Genomic DNA, 26599 nt, shown 5'->3' on the forward strand with positions numbered 1-26599 from the left:
TCAGACCCCTAACACTGATCAAAAGAGTCTTCTACACACTCTCCAGAACGCACACCTAACACAAGCAATTATACTTGGAGGAGACTATAATTGCATTAGTGACCCCACCATCAACCGCTCACACCCACCCCTGCATGATTCCCCAGTGACCAGAATAACACACACTTTCAAAAACTGGCCACAATAAATCTGTGAGTTCTCATTTTTGTTAAGACAACATCCGAGAGTTAGGGACTATTCCTTTTAGTCATTCCTGCATGATCTTCACCTCAAGTTGGGCACCTTCCTTTCTCCCTGACAGTACAGAGATCGGTGCAACATACAGAATACCTCTGTTGTACGGTATCAGACCATAACCGAATACTATTAACATTAGACTGAACAGGGAACGTCTCCGAATTTTTACGGGTCCTGCAGTGTTTCTACTTTCAGGCACCAACCTTTTGCCCCTCCATAGGGGAGGCCGTCAGAGAATATTTAGAGAATAACGCTCATTCAACACCATCCCTCTTTAATGAATGGGAATCCTTTTAAGGTAGTCCTACGAGGCCGATGCACAGCGGAAGTCACAGGGGTCCGACGGACCCTCATTAATGAAGTTGAGGTCCAGGAGACAATACTAAGAGCCATAGAGAAGGCTCGCCCCATTTCGCAGAACTGCAGTAGCAACCATTAAACATGAAAGAACAACTGGCAGTACACTTAGAAAAAGTTTTGATGCTTTTGGTTATCGGGAATTATTGACTACACCTCATGCTGAGAGAAATAAATCTGGGTCGTTACTAGCCTGGCAAACCAATCACTTGAATAGAGGATCATTAATAGTAGAAATAGACTCAGAGACCGGGACTACCATTTACAGCTAACATGATATCAGCCACAGATTCAAACAGTACTTACACGCTAACCCACTTGCACCACCCCAGTAAGCCCTACAGTTGTTCCTAGAGCATATAGAACTTCCGTGGATGGACATGAATGACACCGAAGAAGTGGGGGGGTACCATTACGCTACCAGAACTATGGGCTGCGATTAGAAATATGGCTCGGGTAAAATACCTAGCACTGATGGCCTCCCTGTGGAGTTTTATGCCATGTACATATAGGAACTAGCACCTATACTTGTGGACCTATATGCAGCTGTTCTAGAGGCAGCACACCTACCCACTACTACTAAAGAAGCAATTGTAGTCCTGTTGCTCAAACCGGGTTGCCCCCCCATCCACGAAGATGTGTGGGGCTACTACCCGCTGTGGATGCTCAACCTTGACTACAAGATACTGAGTCGCATACTGGCCTCCCGTCCATGACCAAGTTTATCCATCCCGATCAGACTGGGTTCATCCCTGGACGAAATACTGCAATGAATGTACTTAGACTACTCTCCATAATGGAAACCACCATCCCCGTCGATAATGCCACAATAATTGTTTCCATTGTCCTAGAGAAGGCATTTGATAGTGTTAGGTGGGACTATCTTTACCAAGTGATGGAAACATTGTGCCTGGAAGCAGGATTCGTCCAGTGGACAAGACTCCGCTATACGGGGTCTTCACCGCGAGTGAGAACGGGCAAGACTGTTTTGGAGGCCTATGCATTTGGGAAGGGAACCAGGCAGGGGTGCCCCCTCTCACCTCTGCTCTTTACCATTGCAAAGGACTCTTATAGTGGCCTGGTCCACCAATGTACCTGTCATAAGATAGCACTGTACACAGATGACCTGCTCCTCTTCCTGGTGAACACAGAGCGAGACCTACTGAAAGCAATCTCCCTGCTGGAAAGATTTGGCAATTTATGGGGCCTCCAAATAAATTGGCAAAAATCACTAATTTTCCCCCTTAGCCACAATATGACGCAATCTCACAATGTAAACAGGCTTATATGAGAGGGATCCTCCATGAAATATCTAGGTGTCAAGATTTACCATGACCCTCAAAACATCCTGAACGGGTACATAGGAATGGCAGTGAGGACACCCTGCTCCAGTGTGGTGTTTTGGATGACGCTACCTTTGTCTGTTATTGGACAATAATCCATGGCAAAGATGGTGGCACTGCCCGCTTGCTTTATTTTTTTTTATTTCACTTCCCAAAGGAATCCCCTGTAAAATCTTTACCAAATTGAACACACTGATGGTAGAACTCACATGGGGAACTGGCAATCATTGAGTGACGATGTCCAACCTCCGCAGATCCACCTCATTAGGGGTATTGGTAGCTCCTGACCTCGAGCTCTGTTACCTGGCAGCTCAGAACCAATGGCTTACTCAATAGATATATGCAAGACTGAACTCCGGGGGGTGGTAGGTAGGGGGTGGGGGGGGGATTCTGAGAGGTACACCGGATGCTAAGACCCAATACCGCCTATTCTTGTTGCCCTTGTGACCTGAAGCAGAGAGCTAAAAACAATCAGTCATTGCTGGAAACGCTGTCTGCAGTGTACCTGCAATCCCCCAGCCTTACTTCCCACACATACCTATACAAATGATAGTGACCACTGATGAAACTGACACACTACGAGGAGCACTGGACTAGGCTGCACATGGCATAACATGGGTGAGCGTTCTGTACAGGGATGGTGAGCTCCTACCATTTCAGGATTTATCAGAAGCATTTGAGCTACACTTGGGACAATTTCTAGTACACCGAGCAATGGTACTGGCATTGAGAAGCAGATGGCAGACAGGAACAGCAGAGCCCTTGTCTCACCAGTTTGCTCAGGTACTATACACTACATTGGGTAAGACAAAAGCTTATTTACCAAGCGTTCAGTGCTGACATCACTACACAGCTAACAGAGGTACATCAGAAATGGGAAGACAATATTGCACAAACTATACCTGACATGCAGTGGACCACAATCCTGGTCAACACCTGCACTATATCTCGCAATGCCAGGTTCAAATTGATCAACTATTATTTTCTGCACAGGGTATACCTCACTCCAGGTAAAATTATGCACACATATGGAGTTTAGGATTTAAAGGGCCCTAGATGTGAGGAGCTGGGGGAGGAGATGCTCCACATGGTTTGGAGCTGCCAGCACTGTTGGAATACTGTGGAGTGAAAACCTGCATAAACGACACAACTGACCGAACGCTTCCCTGCACCTCCCTGGTTTGTTTGCTCGGGGGACTCCCACAACCTAAAAAACGAGTTAGGTTTGCGAACTTTACCCTGCTCCTAGCTAAATGTGAAATCACCATGAGGCGGAAAAATGCAGTGAGCCCCCAGATATATCATTGGAGGGAAAAATGTATAATGTGGGCAGGCTACGAAAGCTCAGTACTGTTTGGGGAGATGCACAGGGGAAATAGTACAATGGAGGTAGCTAGAGCCTGGAATCCCTGCTAACCTGCCTGAAACAGCTAGATACTGACTCCCCTAACAGTTCCCACCTATCTGAGAAGGACCTAGGTGAGTCCTAATTGAATAGACCCAACCACAGATGATGGGGAGCAATATAGGACAACACACAGAATGGGACACCTACATATGCAAACAGTGAATAACCCACTGTTTCACTGGAAAGAAATAAGACTTTCATGCCCGAGTCAAATGGGAGGTTAGGGATAGGAGCGACAGAGGAGTTAGTTGAAATAAGTAAAATTAATATGTGTGCATGCAATGAGCTGTGACGATTACTACCCAAGAGACTATCCCAAAAGAGGACGACAATTAATACTTGATTCAAACTGTACTTCATTGTTTACTGTACTCTTGCAGATTAATAACCGCACTCACTGAAATGCATTGTATGATGTTTTGAAAATCAAAACATTTTTTTGTTTTTTTTTAAAAGGAGTGATGCAGTAGCAAATTGCAGCTAAAACAAATTAATTAAATACACTGTACAGTTGAGGGGTGGATAAGCAATGGAGTAGTGGGGCGGTGGCAAGGGGAAGTAAACTCTGCCAATGAGCATCTGTGTTGGGCAGAGGAGCAAGGTGAAGGGGAGAGATGTGTAGTGTGGGATAGCAACATGGAGAGCACAGGGGAGTGGGGCATGAAGGGAGAGTAGCAGACGAGGGAGAAGGAAGGAGACTGGGCAAGAAAACAAATGTTTTATTGTGAAGTGCTAAAGAAAAAAGTGGGTTCTGACCCACTGATCAAGAACCTATCCTATTTAATTGTATTTGAGAAAGTTGGTCTTCAACAGCAACAAGCTAAAAATGTCTATAGGCAACACGTAAAAATGTCTTGCATAAATATTTTAATAATGCATACAAAACTGTTGAGGGTCCGATTCAGCAGAATTATCCTTCGAGGTTTCAGAGCTAATATACAAGGAAAATAATCTTCTCACAAAATACCAGAGTAGTCCAGTACGGATGTCGCATAGTACCAAATCGATCACAAGTTTGTAGACTATCGACGACAGGAAGTGGGAGAAATCTTCTCAAAGTCTTTGTAGAGGCAGCAACCTTAGGCATTGGTACATTTTCCTGACGGTTTAGGGCCATCTTTAAAAATAATTCAGACACATTACTTAACTTAAGAACTGCTATCGATTTTTTTTTTTTTTTTTTTTTTTTTTAATTTAACTCACCCATGATGGCAGTGAGAGGCTAACACCTTGCAAATTTTATTGTGGCGATCTAAACGGAGACCACAAAAAAGCATATTAGAGCCATACCTACAAGTAAATAAAGTGGATAATCTATTAAATAATATACTATTGTTATGAATAGTATTATTAGTATGTTTGGTGATTTGATTTGGAAACTCATTTATTTGTACATTTTTTATCTTTCATACTTAAATGTACTTGTATTTTAGCCCATTGGCAAAGCTGCCTTTGTGCTGGCTGGTGCTTGTTGGTTTGCTGATGATGTGACATGGGGTCTCTGAGACATGAAACTGTTATCCCTTCTCATGATTAAGTTTCAGTATGCCATGTTACAAACCTTAATAATGTACCGTAGTGATCTGCTGAATGTGCAAATGTTGACTCGGTTTAGGCAACAAAACAGTAAAGTCTTCATATTGCACAGACATGATTAGAAGTTGATAAAACATTTTGACCAATGATTACTGATGTTACATCTGTTTAGGTGGCCATTGGAGACAATGATGGTGTTATTACTTGTTTTGGGATCAAGAAAGCAGAGGCTGTGGTAAGTATGGAAAATATATTTGAACGTTTTATGCTTGGAGTGATATCCTTACTATTTCTTAACATGGAGCAAAACCTTTTTAAAGTTGGTTAAATAACTGTCAAAATTATGAAATTTAGTTGCTGCAAGTCAGGGAATCCCTCTCAATCATTGTCTGTGACCCTTGTATGCTCACACGCCCTAAGATAGCCTAGGCTATTCGTAGACCTCTGCAAAGTCTTTCACTACCTAACATAGACCTTGCTGTACTTCCTCCACCAATGTGCGTGTGTCTACAAGTTAGGGAAAACAGTTGTAAATGCTGCAGCTTCAGAATACAGTACAAAATGTAACTCTCCATCTCTACTGAAATAAGCACATTCTGCGTGTAGCGACTAGTCACTGAACCACAGAAACCAAAAATTAAAAACAGCCCATCAAGAACATGGTCATCAGGCTATGATGTTCATTTGGCCTTTCAGTTGGTATGAATACTCATTGGAAATCAAATGTATTTGTGTTAGTGTTAGAAGTACAGAAACATAAGCTCCATAAATTGTTCTCACATATGCAGATGAGCCTCTAAATCACATGCAAATGCCAAATGTCAAAGGACAATTTTAATTTATGTAAGTAGTGATAATTGTTGGTGATTTTTGCGATTCGCATGTGTGGTCTTAAACTTCATCTTTTCCTATGTGAAATTGCTTTCAAACCGACCAGTGATGCAGGCAAAAGGAGATGGTCCTTCTTATGCTTGTGGATGACTGTCTCCCTACTAGGCTATTGGATTGTGTCCTCCTTAATGCATTTCTGTAGCAAGGTGGTGGTATTATATGGTATGACGGGGGAGTCTTACTATGTAATACTAGCACATTACCCAGAAATGGACCTCTGGTTCACACTAGTAAAACATAGCTCATTCCTGGTAGAGTGGCAAAGAGCAGTCAGGCTACTTAGAGGAACATGTGTAAAGCATTTCACAACACCCACATGGACGATAAGTAAATGACATGACTTGAAATCCAACGCCAATTTAGAAAAATAATCTTAATTTATGGATCAAATCTGTTTATTGAGTTTTCAATTATAAAACATTGCATATGCACTACATCACAATATTGCCAAATGGCCCGTTGTTAGCTTATTCTATGCGAAACAATAGAAGGAAAAATGATTAAACTTCTAATACAACTATGTTTCCCCACTGCTGGCCGCCAGTACAATAATCAAACAATCTCAGGCTCTTTTACCATATACATCTGGACCTATATATAGATCCCCTTGAAGGTACACTCCTGCTTGTTCAATTCAGATTCAGGACCCTCAAGTAAGTTGGACATGTCAGCTCTGAAAATTCCCCGGACAGAATACGTAAGAATGGTTGCCAAAGTTCTTTAAAGTAACCGCTCCGCTGCTGAGAGGTCAGGGTGAGCATTTCCATAGCGAGGATAAACCAGAGCCTGTGCAGCCATGAGGTTATCGTCAGAATCTGCTCAGTCCCCCACACACATAGCAACAGCTGTACTGCAGCATTCAAGGCTATAGCTATCTGCCGTCCCTTCAAAGATCGCAGGGGAAAGGTGAGAGGATTGGGGAGGCCCAACAGAGTATACGCAGGAAATCTAGGGATCTGAGTGTCAAAAGCCATGTCCACAGTGTCTATTATGTCCTTCCAATACCGGTGTAATTTGGGACAATGCCACAGTAAATGCACAAGCATGCCCCCTCCCCCGCACCCCCTCCAGCAAAGACTAGTTTTGTCGTGATCCCAAGCATGGATCCTAGTTGGGGTGTAATACCAGGAGGAGGCTACCTTATAGGCTGTCTCTGTACCTGCTGCGTTGTAAGCTGTGTGGTGCGCCCTATAAAAAACACTCTCCAACTCATCCTCCGATAGCTCCCTCCCCAGTTCCTTTTCCCATCTCAATTGACCCTTAGTCTTGGGTGGGCGGACCTCCCCCCGCAAGAGGGCATAGAGCTCAGAAACCACGCGCTTATCGCCCTTTTCCATTTGAATCCACTTTTCAAACGGTGTTAACGGTCTATCTATTAACATCCTATTGGCTGGAAGCAGGGCCCAGTGTCTTATTTGGTAGTACATCATCCTGTCAGCCTTGGTTAGGCCCTATAGCTCCCTCAGCAGATCAAAGGGGATAACCCCTTGCTCATCGAAGAGATATCCCACCCTTTTGCAACCCCCCTCATACCACTGACGCAATGCTTCAGTCTGTAGGCCCGGACCAAAATCGGGGTTCGCTCCCAGGGGAGTCATTGGGGACGGGAAAGTCGTCAAACCCACCCTGCCGGCTACCCGGTCCCACACTCTCATCGAGACCTCCGTAACCGGGGATATATACAACCCCTGCGCCCTGTGCCGACGCTTGAGCCAGGGTTCCTTCCATATGTGAGAGCCAACCACTGCCTGGTCCATAAAACACCAATGCTTCTCAGAAGACGGTCGGCTCCATTCCAAGAGGTATTGCAGCTGTGCTGCTTGGAAGTATCAAAGGAGGTATGGAACCGCCAACCCCCCCCTCCCTCTTAGAGCGATACAGGACCTGCCGCGATAACCGCGCTGCCTTCCCTTCCCATATGAATCTTAGAATAGCCGTCTAGAGAGTCGCTATCGTTCGCGGTGGGGGCTCCAGCGGGAGCACCTGAAACAAATAAAGTATACGTGGTAGGGTGGTCATCTTCACTGCTGCAACCCTGCCCAACCAAGACAATTTAAGTTTCCCCCACGTATCTAGATTGCGTTGCACCTCCTGGGTTAGTTTCGCATAGTTCAATGTCACTGTGCGGGCGACTGTAGAGCCCAGCTCGATCCCCAAGTACGGAAGCCCAGAGGAGGTCCATGTAAAGCGGAATCGGGCCCTCAGGTCCCTTTCATGTTCCGCATTGATAAACTTGCCCATAGCCTGCGATTTAAGCATGTTCATTCGGAACACCGAGATCCGTCCAAACTCCTCTAAAGCGCCCATTAGCGCCGGTAGTGAGGTCATCGGCTCCGCCAGAGTAAGCATGACATCGTCTGCGTATAGCGATTATAAGATGTTCATCCCCCCCAAACTTCACGCCCGTGATCTGAGGGTTGTCCCGAAGCATCTGCGCCATAGGCTCCATGTAGAGCGCGAACAGGAGGGGCGAAAGCGGACACCCGTGCCTGGTCCCTCTTTGGACGGCAAACGGCAAAGAAAGTGTCCCGTTAACTCGAACCGCCACCCGAGGCGCCTGATAAATGCAACGGATCCACGCCATAAAGCCCGTACCCAGCCCGAAGCGTTCGAGCACCTTGAACAGGTATGGCCAATGAACCCTGTCGAACGCCTTTTCAGCGTCGATAGATAGGAAGAGCGCCGCCCTACGAGAGCGTTTGGTTTTATTCAAGAGGTGAAGCAAGCGCTTGGTATTATCACTACACTGCCTATGCGGTATAAATCCCGCTTGGTCGGGATCGACAAGCCCGGCATATAATAATTGAGGCGGTGTGCCAAAATGCCAGTGAACAATTTGGCATCAATATTCAGGAGGGAGATCGGTCTGTATGAGGCGCATTCCTCGGGATCCTTCCCCGGTTTCGGGATAACTACAATAGTAGCGTCTAACATACTAGGCGTAAGAACACCCGTTTGGCGAAAGGAATTAAAGAGTCGCACAAGCACGGGAACAAGTTCCACGCAGAAGGATTTATAAAAAAGCGCAGAGAGACCATCGGGGCCAGGTGACTTCCCGGTCTGCAGTCGAGCGATCGCTGATATAACCTCCTCTGCCCTTATAGGCTGATCTAACGCGGTGGCCTCTCTTTCAGACAAAGGAGTAATTGCTATGCCCTCTAAGAATGATTCCGAAGTTAAGGCACCGAGCTCCTCAGCCCTGTATAGATTGTGATAGAATTCCGCGAAAGCCTGCGCGATTTGGTCGCTCGTGTGTGCTTCTGCTCCAGTGGTGAGTCGCACCATTTTTATCATTGACGCTGCACGCTGCACTCTCAACCTATGTGCCAGTATCTTCCCGCACTTGTTACTTCCCACGTAATATAAGGCGGACTACCGCGTACTCTGCCCTGTCTCAGTCCAACCTCCTCAGCTGCTTTCGCACCTTCTCAAGCCCTCGCCATATTCTAGGAGCACCGGTGTGTTTATGCGAACGCTCTAACACCCTCACTCGCTGCTCCAGGTCCGCCCTGAGTCAGCTCCTTGCCTTATTGTCCCTAGAAGAGAGCGACATCACCTCACCCCTCAAGACCGCCTTCAGTGCCTCCCACAGTGTTGCAATGCTTATTGACCCATCATCGTTAAAGCTAAGATAATCTGTTATTGCCCTTCAGATTGCATCTACCGTCGCGCCATTCTGAAGCATCGAATCCCTAAATCTCCATACCAGTGTACTAACCCTCTCCATGCCCATATGGATCTCAACTGTAACCAGGGCATGATCTGACAAGGCCCGTGGCTCAATCGCTGAATCTCTAACCCTGGGGAGGAGCTCCTGGGATGCCAGAAAAAGGTCCAACCTAGCGTAAGTTTTGGTTGCTGATGAGTAAAAAGAGTAGTCCCTCAACGAGGGGTGCGCACTCCTCCACACGTCCACCAGACCACATTCACTCAACCACTGCCGCCCTGCATCCGACAAAGATCCCGTCTGCCCACACCGATGGCCTGAGCGATGTAGGTTCCCATCCATCACCAGATTAAAATCACCCCCCAGCAATATAGCACCATCAGGAGATTGGAGCAGCGGAGTCAAAGACTGTCTTAGGAAGGTTTCTTGTTGGGAATTAGGTGCGTATAAGGAACCAATCGTAAAGGAAAAACCTCCTAGTCTAAGCCTCATGGCCAGAAGCCTCCCTGGAACCTCATGCAATCTTGATATCACTTCCTCCGGAAATGAGCGTGATAATAATATTGCCACCCCTGCATGTTTTGATGGCAGCGAGGACCAGAACTGCCTGGGCAACCATTTAGAGCGCATACAATAGGTATCTTTAAAAACAAGGTGCGTCTCCTGCAAGAGACATATATGACTCCCGGATCTCTCTAACGCTGATAAGATGGCTAGCCGCTTGGTAGGGTTATTGAGCCCCCTAACATTTAAACTTATACATTTAATGGTCATAGCCTATACTGAGGAGAGCAAGCAGAAGAGGCAGGAGCACAACAGGGGACCTCCCCTATATTGGTACCTAGACCTCCTAGAGAACGCAGGCCTGAGGGTGTCTCTACAAAGAGCCAGCATCACAGGGAAACACAACAACAGACAACTAATAAGCACAACAGGTGCATAGAACACAGAAGTCCTCGGTTGTCCATCCTCACGAGGTGCAATCTCTACGGGGCAATATATCCAACCATGTCGGGTAACTAGGTTCATTGCCCCCGCCATCCCGACCCTCTCTGACAGTCAGCATATTGTTAGCAATGCGGCCGATGACAATCCCTAGCGCCCCCGGGTGTCCACACTAGGTTGAGGTTCCTGCGGCCACACTGTTCAAAGTGGCTTCTCTCTCCAATCTCAGCTCTGAGGCCGTCAGGTGCTGAAGCCTCCTTTTCTTCTCTTTTCTCCGTCACCGAGGAGGGCCCCCGGCCGGCAGAGCCGCCCCCTCGCTCGCACTCCCGGGCAACATCCTCCAGACCCAGGACGCGGCTAGCTTCCAAAACGGATTTCACCTGTCGGAGCTGCTCCTCCCAGCGGAAGACCAAGCGGAATGGATGGCCCCAGGAATAGGACACATTGTGCTCTCTCAAGTGATCCGTGATCGGTCTGAATTCTCTCCGCCTCTGGAGAGTCCGCACAGATAGGTCGTGGAATAGCTGGAGTTCATGCCCACGAAAGCATACACTCTGGAGGCTGCGGGCCCGCTGTAGAATCTTTTCTTTAACGACAAAATTGTGGAGGCAGGCTAAAATGTCTGGGGGACGGTCTCCAGGGCCCCCCGCGCCCAACTCGATGTACCTGGTCCAAGACTACCTCCTGCGGCTCATCTGTGCCAGGCAGGGAGCAAAACAGGTCCACCACGTAGCCCCTGATGTCCTCTTTTTCAGCACCAACCGGGGCCCCTCTAATACGAATATTTTGTCTCCTCGATCGATTTTCCAAATCCTCCACAGCCATCTGGAGGAGGTCCTGCTGCTCTCGGAGGCGGACGACCTCCTGTTGCAGGCCTGCAACCTCTTCACCGCGAGGGATCTCACTGTCCTCTAGCTGCGATACACGTTCACCCAAGGAGGTAACCTCTCCTCGTAGCTCCTTCACTTCCCGTGAGATGTCCCTACGCAGCTCTTGGATATCGCCCCGGAGCGACTCAAACCGGGAGGACAGAAAGCCCTTCGTAACGGGAGAACTCTCCTCTGGATCCGTCTCCACCCGACTCTCCAAGGCCCTTGTCTCAGGTAAGTCCTCCGCCACAGTCGGGGATGTCGAGCGCGCCCCTGCCAGCATGTCCCTCACTGAGCGCTCGCGTTTGGCTTTTGATGTTGCCATGGCGTGCTGGCCTGATCTCACTTTGCCGGTTCAATCCCGCAGGGCCCTCAAGGTCTCCGTCCGAGACCAATCCGATCATGCCACCCCGTCCGGGGCCGCGACCAGGCCCAGCACAGCAGCCACCACCTGCAGATATCCGCTCCTGGCATCTTTTCCCAATGGAATACAGGACCACGCTTGTCAAAAATTTAAATGTGGAGTGAAACAGTTCAAAAGCCAGGCAACTGGGCCCCTACCTTCCACCGGGGCCCCGCACACCACAGGGCCCCACTCCGAGGTGCCGGATCAAGGAGGCCCCGCCTGCGGCCCCCGGTCCAGTGGAGCATGAGGGAGCGCCCCTCTCCCTCAGAGTGCTGAAGTCACCAGGCGCCGGGTCCCGCGGTGCAAATCAGCGGCTCCGGGGCCCAGAATGAGCCCCCAGGCCCCCCAGTCCTCGTCCGAAAATTCAGGAGGGACGCCGAGGAGGGGCCCGCCCCGCAGCCTAGTCCGCCTTGTGCGCTGCCCCGCAGGCCCACCCTGACCCCGGGCCGAAGTCCGCTCCTCCCGCGGGAGCAGCGGGGACCGGACCCGATCACCGCCGGGCCGCACTAGCCCCCCGGGGGAGCCTCACGATACGGGGGGAGCCTCCAGGCTTCCCCCAAACAGGCCGCAAAGCACTTTCCTGGGCCGAGGCGGCGTAGCGCTGACAAACACGTCTTAGCGCTCCGCCATCTTGGACACGCCCCCCAATAATCTTAATTTAGACACTAAAACAAACTTTGTATCTTGCATACAGCTGGAGTTGTGAATTTTTTAAGCGTTGAAAAATAGAGAACTTTTAATGGTCAAATGACTACAATTGAAGTCCATGAGGAAAATCACAGTCTGCAGTCGGTCACTTGTGGGGTGAGTCCGGGGGACCCACTTTGAGTTAAGGTCTTGAGGGTCCCTAGACCAAGCCTCAATGGTCAGTTTCTAGTTACCTTGCCCAGTGAGTCTGGGTGAATATGTGTTCTGGCTGTCCTTGGTGCTGTTGGGATCCACTGGTGCTGTCAAAATTACAGCAATTGACAAAAGTACCCTTCAGAGTGGACTCACACTCTACTCTCTGAGAGTAGAGGCCTTTGGGGCCCCAGGACCTGGATTCCACAGATGGAACTTCGCCACCAATCCGGAGGTGATCTTGCAGCTGTCAATCACGTGACTGTTTGTGCCAAAGATGCTTTGTTGCTCTTCTCAAAACCGCCTAGTTCAGGATGCAGGATCTCAGGAGTGGGGTTGTTGCCGATGTCTGTCACTATGCTGGGAACTGCTCTGGAGTCCGTGATGTCCGAGAAGCTGTTGGTTTGTGGGCTGGCGACAGACATGCCTTGCGAGTGGCAAAAGTAGTCCATGGTTACTTCATTGACTGGAGGTTGTCCAGAAGGAGGTAGCGGATCGAAACGTGGTGAGAGCCTCACTACTGCTCCCGGGGTGCAAGTTACCAACTTCATTTGGGCTTGCTCACAGGAGGGTTATACTTCTTGGAACTCCAGTAAGACTATTCTTCTGCAGGTTGCAGGTGACCTTTACCAACAGTCAGGGGCGTCTGCTTTACTTTCTGGCTTCCACTGGAGTCTCTCTTGCTGGGAGCAGCAAGTTTTCATCACGGGCACACGCCGATCGCACAGTTTCAGTATATGGTCTCCTCAGGGCACTTAAGTGTCCTCTCTTTGCACAGCGGCAGAGTTCCAAGTCCTGTTGTCGGTGACAGTGTCTTGTTTGTGCCTCTTCTCAGATTCAAAGTCCGAACTGAGATTTTGGTGCCAAGGGAGCCCCTTAAATCCTGGTTTAGGGGGTGTTAAGGGTATGGAACAGTGGCCAATGGGCTGCTGGTCCCTGCGACTAGTCAACCCCTGAAGTGACTACTTCCTGTGGGAGTATGTCACCTTTCTACCCAGAACCCACTATTTCTAAGGTTTGCCAACATGGCAGAACATTCCCTCGGCTGCATAGACCTCCTAGCCCACCCTTAAGGTGTGGCTAGTCTTTGGGAGGTGTACGCCTCCTGACTAACTAATTGTCCTGTCTGCCAGCTTGGTCAGGGAAGGAAGAGCTTTGTCCTTGAGTGGGGGACAAGAGATTACATATCAATGGTGGTGAAACCTTTGAGGATCACCGCCTTGAACACTGTAAACATTAGCCATCCTGGGAGGGTGGAGGCGTGACCTCTGTCCTGCTCAGGTCCTTTGTGCCCATCCTGGGGGAAGTGTTAGCATGACCAGCAGGAAGGCATACTCTTTTTTTTCTTGGTGACAAATGGCTCAGAAGAGTCGCCAAGGCAAGAAAAAGCTGGTATCTTGGTGGGCATCTTATAAGAATGCCAACTGGGTACATGCTAACTAATTTTGGGCACGAAAATTGTGCTCGGGGTTAAAAAGCACAGTGTTTGATACTAAACACTGGGAAAATAGGACGGGCCATCATGGTGCTGGACATCTTGCGACTTCCTGGGTGCCAGCCCATGTTATCCTACGGACCGCCAGTCACTTGTGGTAGCATTAAGTTTCAAATGCTGTCACAGGGTCATATATGCTTGTGTAAATATGTCCACACTCATAACACCAAGCATCCTGCCTCCTGGGCTATCGGAGGCCTTTTTTATGGGTGACTGACCTGTGCCATGGGCACTGAAGGGACTCTACCTGCACTTGGTGTGGGAAGAGTCGAATTTAAGCAGACTAGTTGCTCGCACCTGAAAGAGAACATGTGTTACTCCTGACTGCCAGAGTGTGTTCAATTTCACAAATTCTTTTTGTAGCTTAGTTCCTTCAAGCAGAGACTACACTCAGGGGGTCATTCCGACCCTGGCGGTCAGTGTTAAAGCGGCGGCCAACCCGCCAACATGCTGGCGGTCCAAAAAATGGAATTCTGACCCTGGCGGGAACCGCCAACACAGGCCGCCGCTTTAACACTCCGACCGCCACGGCGGCACAAACAAACAGCGCGGCGGTCACCGCCAACAGCCAGGCCGCAGACAATGTACCGCCCACCCTATCACGACTCACCAATCTGCCACCTTTTCCGGGGCAGGAGCCCCGCCGATAAAAACACGGCAGAAACAGACATTTCCAATGGAAAACGCTCACCTCGACACACTCCACGTGGAATCGGAAGAGCATGGAACCGGAACTCCACATCCTCCCAGCCATTGCCTTCCTGCTCTTCTTCCAGGATCACGAACGTCGCCGCAGACGACAACGGTGAGTACTGCACCTACGACACAGGGGAGGGGGGAGGAGGAAAGGTTACGGGCACACACATACGCCACACACCCACCCCCACCCTCACCCCCACCGAAATACCTACACACCAATGCAGATTAAAAAGTCAGAGTGACACCCCCAAACCCCCAAAACAAAAATGCAAGGACAAAAGGCAATGATTGTAAAAATAGAACTATATTATAGCAATAATTAAGTATAGCGAACTTAGCAATATATAAAGAATTATTAAACATCTAGAACTATATATATACAAGTAGCAAAAGTCCGGCACAGTTTTGCAAAGTTCAAATGTCCGTGGGCCAATGTGCAGCAACACATGGGCAAAGCCCACACACGAGATCGAGTCCATTGGAGAGAACACTGCTGGGGCATCACAAAAATAAAATATTGGCACCTCAGGGGGAAGGGAAGGGGGGGCACCTCAGCCACATGAGTCCACGACGCCAGATCCACGAAGGGCCTCCATGCCCACTGTGCCATCCTGGGGAGTGCAAAGCCACAGTCTCTCAAGTCTCTACAGTGGGTGGGTTGCCCACTGTGCCATCCTGGAGAGTGCAAAGCCACAGTCTCTCAAGTCTCTACAGTGGGTGGATTGCCCACTGTGCCATCCTGGGGAGTGCAAAGCCACAGTCCATCAGGTGGATTACAGAGTCCACTGGTCATGGAGGAGGCATGGTGGGCAGAGTGCCTCGTGAAGCCCTGCCCGACACAGAACCGGGCCTGCCAATGGGCCAGCGGTACTTGAGATGAGGGCCCAGCGGAGCGGTGCTTGAGATGAGGGCCCAGCGGAGCGGTGCTTGAGATGAGGGCCCAGCGGAGCGGTGCTTGAGATGAGGGCCCAGCGGAGCGGTGCTTGAGATGAGGGCCCAGCGGAGCGGTGCTTGAGATGAGGGCCCAGCGGAGCGGTGCTTGACAGGAGGGCCCAGCGGAGCGGTGCTTGACAGGAGGGCCCAGCGGAGCGGTGCCTGACAGGAGGGCCCAGCGGAGCGGTGCCTGACAGGAGGGCCCAGCGGAGCGGTGCTTGACAGGAGGGCCCAGCGGAGCGGTGCTTGACAGGAGGGCCCAGCGGAGCGGTGCTTGACAGGAGGGCCCAGCGGAGCGGTGCTCCTCGCGGCGGGGCCGCCCTGTTCAGCGGTGCTCCTCGCGGCGGGGCCGCCCTGTTCAGCGGTGCTCCTCGCGGCGGGGCCGCCCTGTTCAGCGGTGCTCCTCGCGGCGGGGCCGCCCTGTTCAGCGGTGCTCCTCGCGGCGGGGCCGCCCTGTTCAGCGGTGCTCCTCGCGGCGGGGCCGCCCTGTTCAGCGGTGCTCCTCGCGGCGGGGCCGCCCTGTTCAGCGGTGCTCCTCGCGGCGGGGCCGCCCTGTTCAGCGGTGCTCCTCGCGGCGGGGCCGCCCTGATCAGCGGTGCTCCTCGCGGCGGGGCCGCCCTGATCAGCGGTGCTCCTCACGGCGGGGCCGCCCTGATCAGCGGTGCCTGTCTTGTGTTTCGAGTGAACCACACCTGGCCAATACTTCCCGCTCAGTCAGCATCGGACCTTTCCGTTGTGGGGCCCTCCTGTGATGTAGTCCTGGGGCCCTGGGTCTCCTCCGATACCCCCGGAATGGGGCTGGTGGGGCCCTCATGGCCAGGTCGGCTGCTCCCTGCCTTTTGCGCTTTGCTGCCCTTGCCCTCCTTGGCAGACTCTCCGTGGCCCTTGGCTCCCTTACCCGATGTGGCAGGTGACGGTGCAAGGCTACCCTCCTTGGGGGCAGGCGTATCAGGCCTCTCGCGCCTGCCCTTCAGTTTTTTGCTCCTCTTCCCAGGGGAGGGGCTGGCTGTGCCTTTGCTGCTGGCCGATGTCCCTGCCCAAGGAAAGGGCGGACTCCAAAAACCAGGCACGACGTTCTTGGGAGTTGCTGGGCTGGTGGTGGCTGAGGTGTTTTTGGAACTCTTACGAGATGGAGGGGGTGGGTCAGGTGAGGAAAAGATGTTCACTTTAGAGAGGAATAGTTTTTTAGGAGCAATGGGAAGGGTAGCTGGAGTGGTTATGGGAGTGGAGGAAGAGGATGTGGTTGTAGGAGAGTCAAGTCTGGTGTCTTTGGGTGCAGGTGCTTGGGCTGGAGGCTGACGTGAGGTGGATGGCTGTTGGTTGGGTGCCTGCCTGCGTTTGTGTGGTTTGGAAGCGGGGGTGACAGACACACTGGGAGAGGACACAGGGGACGTGTACATGGCAGTGGGGGTGGTGACTGCACGTGTGTGGACTGGGCTGGAGGGTGTGCTGGTGATGGGTGTACTGGCTGATGGTGGTGTGCATGCAGGTGTGAGTGTAGACGTCGCAGGGAGGGAGGAGGGAGACGAGGAGGTGGGGGACACAGAGGAGGTAGTGGCTGTTGGCATGTCTGCATCTGTATGTTGCTTGTGTGAATGCTTGTGTGTTCTGTGGTGCTTATGTCTGGATGAGCTTCCCTTGGGTGTTGAGGTGTGTGCAGGCTGGTCTGTAGGTGTGGATGGGATAGGCAGAGGAACAGGGGAGTGGGACTGGGTGGAGGGAGTTAGAAGAGGGAGGCTGGAGACAGGGACAATCGCTGCCGTCAGTGCTGAGGCCAGAGCGTTGAACGATCGCTGCTGGGCAGCCTGACCCTAATGAAGGCCCTCCAGGTATGCATTGCTTTGATGCACCTCCCTCTCCACGCCCTGGATGGCATTCAAAAGGGTAGACTGCCCAACAATGATGGTCCTCAGGAGGTCAATGACCTCCTCACTGAGGGCAGCAGAGGTGACTGGGGCAGGGCCTGAGGTGCCTGGGGCGAAGGAGATGGCCGCCTTCCTGGCCGTGCGGGCACGGGCCGAAGGCCGAGGGGCTGCTGGGAGGGCGGAGATGGTGCGCTGGGTGGCGGCTGTACCTGTAGTTTCGGTGGGCACGGATGTTGCCGCCACCGCAAGGGAGCTCCCATCCGAGGACGTGTCGGTGTCACTGACGTCTGCACGGGTCCCCGTGGGGGAGCCCCCCTCGCCCTCCGTCTCACTGGTCATGTCGGAGTCCGTTGCATGGCCCTCCGGGGCAATGTGAGATGCAGCTCCCTCTTGCGCCGATGCCACTTCTCCTCCACCTGATGATGCTAATGCACACATTCACAAAAAAACAAAGAAAATGAGGGGGGAGTGGAGAAATAAAGACAAGTTGAGTGCATGCATTGGGGACACCGTTGGCGGAGAGGACAGACACAGAAGCCCCCTGCACTACGCTGCGCACTTGGGGTACACTACTCATTCACTGGGACATGCCCTACAAGCCTATGGGCGACAACTGCCTACACAGAATACACAGGTCCATGAATAGCGTTACTAGGCACTCTACAGAGGTGGGGGCGGGGGCACAGGACCATACCTCACGGAGGGGCCTAGCCTACAGAAATCGCCCTGGCCCAGGGATACCCACAGCCCTCCTCCCCCACCCAGGCACCTCCACTGCGCGCAAATATAGCTGAATGTGCTGGTACTCACCCCCTTGTGTCTGCTGTGATGTCCTCAAGCGCCCATCTAAATCGGGGTAGGCCACCGCCAGGATCCGGGACATCAGGGGGGTCAAGGTACGACTGGCACCCCTCCTAGGTTGGGAGGCCATCCCCAGCAGAGCCTCGGCGGTCTTCCTGCTCCCGCGGCGGATATCCTCCCACCTCTTTCGGCAGTGGGTGCCCCGTCTGTTGTGGACCCCCAGGGCCCGGACGTCCTTGGCGATGGCACGCCAAATATCTATCTTCTGATGGGCGCTGACCTATGTGACATGTACAGGGGGGGGAAAGAAACATCATCACTTTTCTGCATGCTCGATGTGAGTGCCCCCCCCAAACTTGCCATGTGGCACATGCTCTCATCTGTCGTGCCATGCATTCGTAATTCGCTCCCCTCCCCTCCCCTCCATCGTACATCCACCCCACTCATCACAGGCATTGGCCACTATGCATTGGCCCCCGTGTACTCACCTGTTGGTCTGGAGGACCGTAGAGTAGCGCATACTGGGGGAGGACCCCGTCCACGAGCTTCTCCAACTCTTCGGAACTGAAGGCGGGGGCCCTTTCCCCAGTCGCAGCAGCCATTGTCACTTCCAGACCGAGGTCACAGCAGCACTTGCAGTATAGGTCCTCTCCTGTGGATGCTCAGGTCTCGTGTGATTAAGCAGAGAGAAAATGGCGGTCACGCCCGCGGCGGTGCGTACCGCGGCGGTGCGTACCGCGACCGCCGGCGCACATCGTCATTGGCTCCTGAAACCCATAGGGTACAATGTTAACCAATGCTGCTTTGCGCCGCGGTCTCCGACCGCCTACCGCCACGGCGTGCCACGCCAGCGCAATGACCTCACTTCACAGGTCAGGCAGCCGCCATTTCAAGGGCCCACATGGCTTTATTCCTACTGCGTCACACATGGCTAGGCCTTGCATCGACACTCATAGAAGCCATTCAATCCAGAGAGATTTGTGTACTGTGCAGGCTGTGGGAACTTACCTGTGGGTTGCTTGACTCTGTGCTCCATGTTGTCCTTCCTAGGCACCGTCCGCTGGGACTTGCGAGGAGACGGAGGAATGTTCCCGTGTACAGACCGCTGGTGGACCTGTCTACAATGGAAGAACGACATGTCATACTCACCTACAGACTCAACAGTGCCACTATACAGGAACTGTGTGCCCAGCTGGAGCCAGACCTGATGTCACCCATCCGCCAACCCACAGGGATTCCGCCTCTAGTGCAGGTGCTGTCAGTACTCCATTTTTTGGCTAGTGGATCATTTCAAACTACAGTGGCCATTTCATCTGGGATGTCTCAGCCTATGTTTTCAAGGGTATTGTCCAGAGTGTTTTGTCTGCCCTGATGAAATACATGCGGAGCTACATCATTTTCCCTGCGGTGGGTGACTTGCTTACAGTGAAGGGTGATTTCTATGCCCTTGGACACATTCCCAATATCATTGGTGCCATTGATGGTACCCATGTGGCTTTGGTCCCCCCAAAAGACAATGAGCAGGTGTACAGGAACCGAAAAAGTTATCATTCGGTGAATGTCCAGGTGGTCTGTTTGGCTGACCAGTACATCTCCCATTTAAATGGCAAGTTCCCAGGGTCAGTGCATGACGCGTACGTCATGCGAAATAGCAGCATCCCTTATGTGATGGAACAGCTACAGAGACAGCGTGTGTGGCTTATTGGTGACTCTGGTTACCCCAACCTGCCTTGGCTATTGACCCCAGTGAGGAATCCCAGGACAAGGGCAGAGGAACGGTACAATGAGGCCCATGGGCGTACTAGGAGGGTGATCGAGCGGACCTTCGGCCTCCTGAAGGCCAGGTTTAGGTGCCTGCATATGACAGGTGGATCCCTAATGTACTCACCAAAGAAGGTGTGTCATATCATCGTGGCCTGCTGCATGCTTCACAACCTGGCTTTGCGACGCCAGGTGCCTTTACTGCAGGAGGATGGTCCAGATGGTGGTGTTGTGGCCGCTGTGGAGCCTGCGGAGAGTGAAGAGGAGGAAGACGAAGAGGACGACACAGACAACAGGGACAGAGTGATACTGCAGTATTTCCAGTAACACACAGGTAAGAATCTACTCCTGCATTTTATTATATCTGTAACAGTACTGGCTCTCTACTGTCTGACCTTTCACCCCAATGTATGGTAACTTAGTTGTGAATTTGCCTTCCTATTTCAGTGATCTGGTCCCCACGGAGTGCCCTCTGGTTTATTTCCCCATGGACTACCGCTGTGTGACACTGGTATGTTGTCATCACAATGTAATTCGAAATTTTTGGTTGGTTATATCGAATACATTTGGTTTAAAAAATAAATAGCAGACTCCAGATGGTTTTTGTGCAATAATTGTGTTTATTGAAGTGCAAAAATTGGTGTATAGTTCAAAAAGGGTGATGGGTGATGGTGGAGGCATGTCCATGGCAGAGTCCAGACTCTCGTTCGCACAGGTGCATTGTCCATATGCCTGTGGAAGGTGGAGCAGGGGCAGTTCAAGGTTGGACAGGGTGAACAAGTGAGACAGTGGGATGACATCCGGGGGGGATCCGTGCATGGCGGGGGTCTTGACATCCTACTCTGTCTTCTTCCTAGATCTCAGGCCTTTCTTGCGGGGTGGTTCTTGTTCTGCAGGGGGTGGGGTCCGGGTGGCCCGTTGCTGTTGTGTCGGGGCCTCCTGACCACTAGCGCCGGCGGAGGTGGTGGGCTGTTCTTCCTCCATGCTAGTGGCAGGGGCCCTTTGGGGGGCCACATGGTCCCGCAATATGGTGACAATCTGGTTGAGTGCCACCACGATTGTACCCATTGCGGAACTGATGCTGTGCAGTTCTTCCCGAAACCCCATGTACTGGCCCTCCTGCATGGCCTGGATCTCCTGGAACCTGGCCAGGAACGTCGCCATCGTCTCTTGGGAGTGGTGGTACGCTCCCATGATGGTGGTGAGGGCCTCTTGGACAGTGGGTTCCCTAGGCCTGTCCTCCCTCTGTCGCACAGCAGCCCTCCCAGTTCCCCCTTGTTCCTGGGCCTCTGTCCCCTGGACGGTGTGCCCACTACCACTGCCCCCAGGTCCCTGTTGTTGTTGGGGTGGTGGGTTGCCCTGGGTGCCCTGTAGTGGTAGACACACCGCTGCTTGACCTGTCCTGGAGACAGAGGCATGGGCCCGCTGGGTGGGTGCTGTGCTGGGGTTTCCAGAGGGGGGTAGGTCTGCTGTGGCCTGTGGCTGCCTGAGGGGAACCGACTGTCTAGAGGTCCCCGATGGTCCGGGCTGGTCATCAGGTTCTAGGTCGACAGAGCGGCTGTCATCACTGGGGGCCTGTTCTGGGGGTGGGATGGACATTTCTGGACCCTCCGGGCCGGTGTGTTGGCGTTCGGGCCCTGCAGGGGTAAAAGAGTATGGTTATTGCTTCTGTGTGTGCCATGGCGTGCGATTTGTGGGTGCCCTTGTCCCCCAGTGCTGGCATTCCCTTGTGGGAGGAGTTGTGAGGGTGGTTTGGGGGGGGGGGGATGGGTATGTGCAGTGGTCATGCTTAGGTGATGGGTGTCCATGGTTTGTGTTGGCATTCAGGGGTTGGTGTTGGTTTGGGTGGGTTGTGCTGGTGAGACATTAGCTGGGAGGATATGTGCTGGGGGGTTGGGGGTGAGGGTGGGGGTGTGGGTTGGCATGCTGGTCGTTGGGGGGGGGTGGTGAAGTAGTTGAGATTAGACTTACCAGAGTCCATTCCTCCGCCTACTCCAGCGAGGCCCTCAGGATGCAGGATGTTCAAGACCTCTTGCTCCCATGCTGTGAATTCGGGTGGAGTGGGTGGGGGTCCACCGCCAGTCTTCTGCACAGCGATGTTGTGTCTTGACACCATCGTCCGCACCTTCCCCCGTAGGTCGTTCCAGCGCTGTCAGATATCTTCCCGATTTCTGGGATGCTGTCCCACAGCGTTGACCCTGTCGACGATCCTTTGCCATAGCTCCGCCTTCCTGGCTATTGTGGTGTGCTGCACCTGTGTGCCGAAGAGCTGGGGCTCTACCCTAATTATTTCCTCCACCATGACCCTGAGTTCTTGGTCCGAGAACCTGGGGTGTCTTTGGGGTGGTGTGGATGAGGTGTGGGGTGGTGTTTGTGGTGATGAGTGTAGTGGTGTGTGGTGTTTTGTGCGTAGATGTAGTGTGGGGGATGATGTTGGGTTCCTGTGTGTGTTGTGGTTTGCGTTCCCTGTGCTCTCTCTCTGTGTATTGCGCCTTGTCTCTGAATTTCGATTTGTGGGGGTTTGTGGGTGATGTGGGTGTGTGTGTTTTATATCGTATTGATTGTGTGGGAGTGGTATTTGTATGTGTATCTGGTGTGTGTATTTGTAATTGTCCAATGTGGCAGTGTTTTGTAGATGTGTGTGTATTTTGACCGCGGCGGTGTGTACCGCCAATGGGATACCGCGGTTGAAAGACCGCCGCGTGGATTCGTGGGTCGTAATGGCATGGGCGTATTTCTGTTGGCGTGACGGTGGAGGTTTGGTCATCTCCAGTTTATCGCTGACTGCTGATGTGGCGGCCTTCAGTGGAGGTCGGGTTTTTGGCGGTTTGGCAGTTGTGGGTCAGAATGACCCTGGCGGGTTACCGCGGCGGTGTTATGGCGGTCTTCTGACCGGCGGTAACTGCCTTTTACCGCCAGGGTCAGAATGACCCCCTAAGTGTTGTCCATTTCACATCCACATGTCTGTCCACCTCTTTGTGTCATTATTGAATGCCCTTTCTTATTTCCTATTTCTGTAAATAAAGGTAAAAGAGTTCTATATTCTATCTGAGTGCTCAGTCATCTGGATAATTGTGTCCTTATTTCTTATACTAGCACAATACAACATTTACAAAACTCACACTTTTGTACTCCTGGGCTTAAATAATCTAGGTTTAGCAGGTCACTAAAACCAAATGTTGTGGATGACATGATGCTGTTTATGTGCACAGGTAAGACTCTTCCACAATGTTTTCGGCCAATATCTCCCTGACAGATGAGAGCAGGCAATAGTATGTTGAGTGCTAGCTTAAGTATTCTTATTTAAGTAGTTTCATTTATTTAATTTTGTACTTAATTTGAATTAACTGGCAACTGCTGTGTTCTGTGCTTGTCATACTGACTTAGATGCTGTACCGGGAAGCTAGAGAAGGGGATAAGTAAGTCTGCAAAATAGTAAGAAGGAGCAAAAGAACTTGAGACACTTTAAACACTACTGTACGTTTTGCAATAATTCACAATATCGCTCTATACCCTCTGCCACTGCATTTGTTGTGGTGCCAACAGTGCTGCTTCTTTTAACTGATACTCAGACGCTGGATTTTCTTTTTTTTTTTGTAGTTTTTTTGTGTCTTGCTGATGGCTGCTGGTACTTTTCAGTGACCGATAATGCCACTATTTTTGGTTCAACAAAGTAAAATGTTCTATTCTGTGACTTTGGATTAGTAGTATTTAATAGCAAAAACATGAAGTACAATAGAACTTTTAAATCATTATTTATGTTATGTGTATTTATAAACAGCGCTATCTCCCTTGAGGGTATCCTGGTGCTGAGCATGTGTGTGTGCCTAGCCCTGCCTATGATAGGTTGGTTGATTAAAAAAAGAAACAGGTCTTCAACTTCTTGTGGAATTCAAGAAGAGAGGAGAAGGCTCTGATGTGGAGCGGGAAGCCGTTCCATGCATTATGAGCTTTGTAAGAGAACGCCTGTCTCTCTGCTTTGGTTCTGTGTATGAATAGGATGTGTGTGAGTAGGAGTCCTGAGGAGCAGAGGTATCTGGGTGGTTAGTGGAAGGAGATATGACTGTTCAGGTTGTGTAGTGCCTTGCACATGTGGGTGAGGTGTTTGAAATGATTACAGCTGTGTACTGGGAGCCACCGACTCTTCCTGAGGTGTTTGGTATGAAGGTTGAGGGTGAGTCTGGCTGTTGAGTTTTGGATGGTTTGTAGTCTTCTAGTGAGTTGCTTAGTGATCCTGGCATAGAGGGTGTTCACGTAGTCCAGCTTGCTGATGACAAGGGTGTGAGAGACAGGTTTTCTAGTGTTGCTTAAGAGCCATTTAAAGATCTTCCTCAGCATCTTCAGGGTGTTGAAGCAGGATGCAGTGATGGCTGTGACTTGTGCAAACATGTCCAGTTTGCTGTTGATGATTATTCTGAGGTTTCTGGCTTGGGTGCTGGGTATAGGTCCAAGTTCAGCCGGCCACCTGTTGGAGTCCCATGGTGAGATGTTCTTGAAGAAGATAACTACTTCTGTCTTGTCAGTGTTGAGCTTGAGACAGTACGCTTTCATCCAGGTTGCGACTTCCGTCGTGCAGGCAATAAACTTGTTTCTTGTGTTTGGGATCTTGTCCGAGAGGGAATGAGTTGTGTGTGTGGTCAGTATACCAGAGGATGTTGATATCATGTGGGCAGATGACGTTGGCCAGAGATATCATGTATGTGTTGATGAGGTTGAGACTGAGCTATGAACCTTGGAGCACTCCACAGATGTGTTTGCAGGCTTCTGAGGAGTAAATAGCCAGGTTGACAGTTTGTGTTCTATCTGTTAAGAAGTGGTAGATCCAGCAGAGAACGGGCCTTGAATGCCAATCTCATACTGGCATCTGATGAGGATGGGGTGTGAGACCCTGCCATGTGCTGCAGACAGGGCCAGGAGAAAGAGGGCTGCTGAGTATCCTCTGTCAAGGATCATGCATATGTCCTCTGTAGGTGCAATGAATGCTGTTTGTGTACTGTGGTTGGGCCTGAATCTGGACTACCTTGTTTCGAGATGCTGGTGGTCTGTGAGGCGTTGGTTGATTATTTTCTCTAAGACTTTGCCAGATATGGTAGAAGGGAGGTGTGTTTGTAGTTGGAAAGTGTGGCTGGGTCAGTGGATGGTTTCTTGAGCAAAGGAATATTGACAGCATGTGTCCGGGAATGTGTCTGAGGATGGGTTTTATTGCTGATTGGTAGGAGTCCTTTGGTGAAGGCATGGAGGGGGGGCAGAGTCAATAAAGGGTCAAATTGGCTGCCTGATTGGATGATTTTCATGATAACAGCGATTTTGATGGTGGCAACGGCAGGACACAATGTCAGGGTGCATTCTTTGGCTGTGATGGGAAGTTAAGTTGCAAGGGTCTGATTGAGGGTCAAAGATGTTGTGTATGGAGATTATTTTGTTACAGAAGAATTCTAAGAGCTCGTTGCAAAGGTCTTGTGAGGGGATGATTTTGCTGGAGGTACTTAATTTTAGTGAAGCCTGATGCTCATCTACTTGACCTAAGAATTACATACCTGTCTGGTTCCAGACAACCTTCGTATTTAGTGTTTTGTGTATGATATTGATTTTCCTTTGTTGAAATTGGTCAGCCTTGTTATACCCTGTGTTTTTATTTTTTATTTTGCTCTGGCAGCCAGTTTTCAAGACATTACCTGGGCAGAGAATATCAAGACTGGAGCTAGGAGGAGCCCTTGGGACACCACAGGAGAAGATTTTTGTGGCAACTGGATCTGAGGTTAAGGGTTTCACCAAAAGAGGAAAGCAGTTCCTGACCTTTGAAACTAATCTCACTGAAAGCATCAAGGCTATGTATGCACCTATAACATTTTCTGAACATTTATTTTATTTGTCTTGACTTTTCAGTGTTGTGTGATTATAGTTCTCATACAGAGACTCCAAATAACCGATCCACTCATAGGTATTCAGATGTATTGTGTCTTGTGGGCATTCAAACAGCCATTGTGCCTGACCTTACAACTCCTAAAGCAAAATCCACATCTGATCTCAAATACCAAGCACACTTTAGCACATTTGTATAACTTAAAACATCTTAACAAAATAGCCATAAGACTGCTTGGTGGGGGATGGAGGGGGGGCAGGGTTGGGACTCAGTGCAATCTACTAGTATGGTTTGGATCCACTACTGGGACCCAATCAGTAGCCAAATCAGTGGTAGTAGCCAGAGGTTCTTTAGTTTGTCAATTCAGTCATGTAATCATCTTCCATACTCACTAGATTGTTTTCCAAGAATGTCAGGGGGGATTTTCCATTGCAGTCTTTCTTTGCTGCAGTAGACCACCTTGCTCCTGAGTACTTGTAATATTGACTTTTGAGTCTTCCAGATGACTGTCTATCCTTCCTTTAGGGAGCTAAAAAAACATCTCCATCAAGATCTTTGTATGCGTTTAATTAGAAAAAGGTCAGCATATGGTGTGGTGTTAGTTAATGGACCCAAGAACATGTTGTAAAGAAATAGCATTACATTATCTTCTTTATTGGCTAAGTCTGAATTACATTTTTGGT

At 50.7% G+C, this 26599-nt stretch overlaps 1 protein-coding gene across 1 annotated transcript in view; it reads left to right on the forward strand.

The window, feature by feature from the left end:
• BBS7 (Bardet-Biedl syndrome 7) overlaps positions 1 to 26599 on the forward strand; it is a 426240-nt gene that overhangs the window by 64128 nt on the left and 335513 nt on the right. The window contains exons 3-4 of the mRNA XM_069242537.1: positions 5054 to 5116; positions 25710 to 25885. Of these exons, the coding sequence (XP_069098638.1) occupies positions 5054 to 5116; positions 25710 to 25885 (239 nt within the window). The remainder of the gene's footprint in view (positions 1 to 5053; positions 5117 to 25709; positions 25886 to 26599) is intronic.

The sequence above is a fragment of the Pleurodeles waltl genome, chromosome 1_2 (genome assembly GCF_031143425.1).
Source record: "Pleurodeles waltl isolate 20211129_DDA chromosome 1_2, aPleWal1.hap1.20221129, whole genome shotgun sequence".
Classification (NCBI taxonomy): Eukaryota; Metazoa; Chordata; class Amphibia; order Caudata; family Salamandridae; genus Pleurodeles; species Pleurodeles waltl.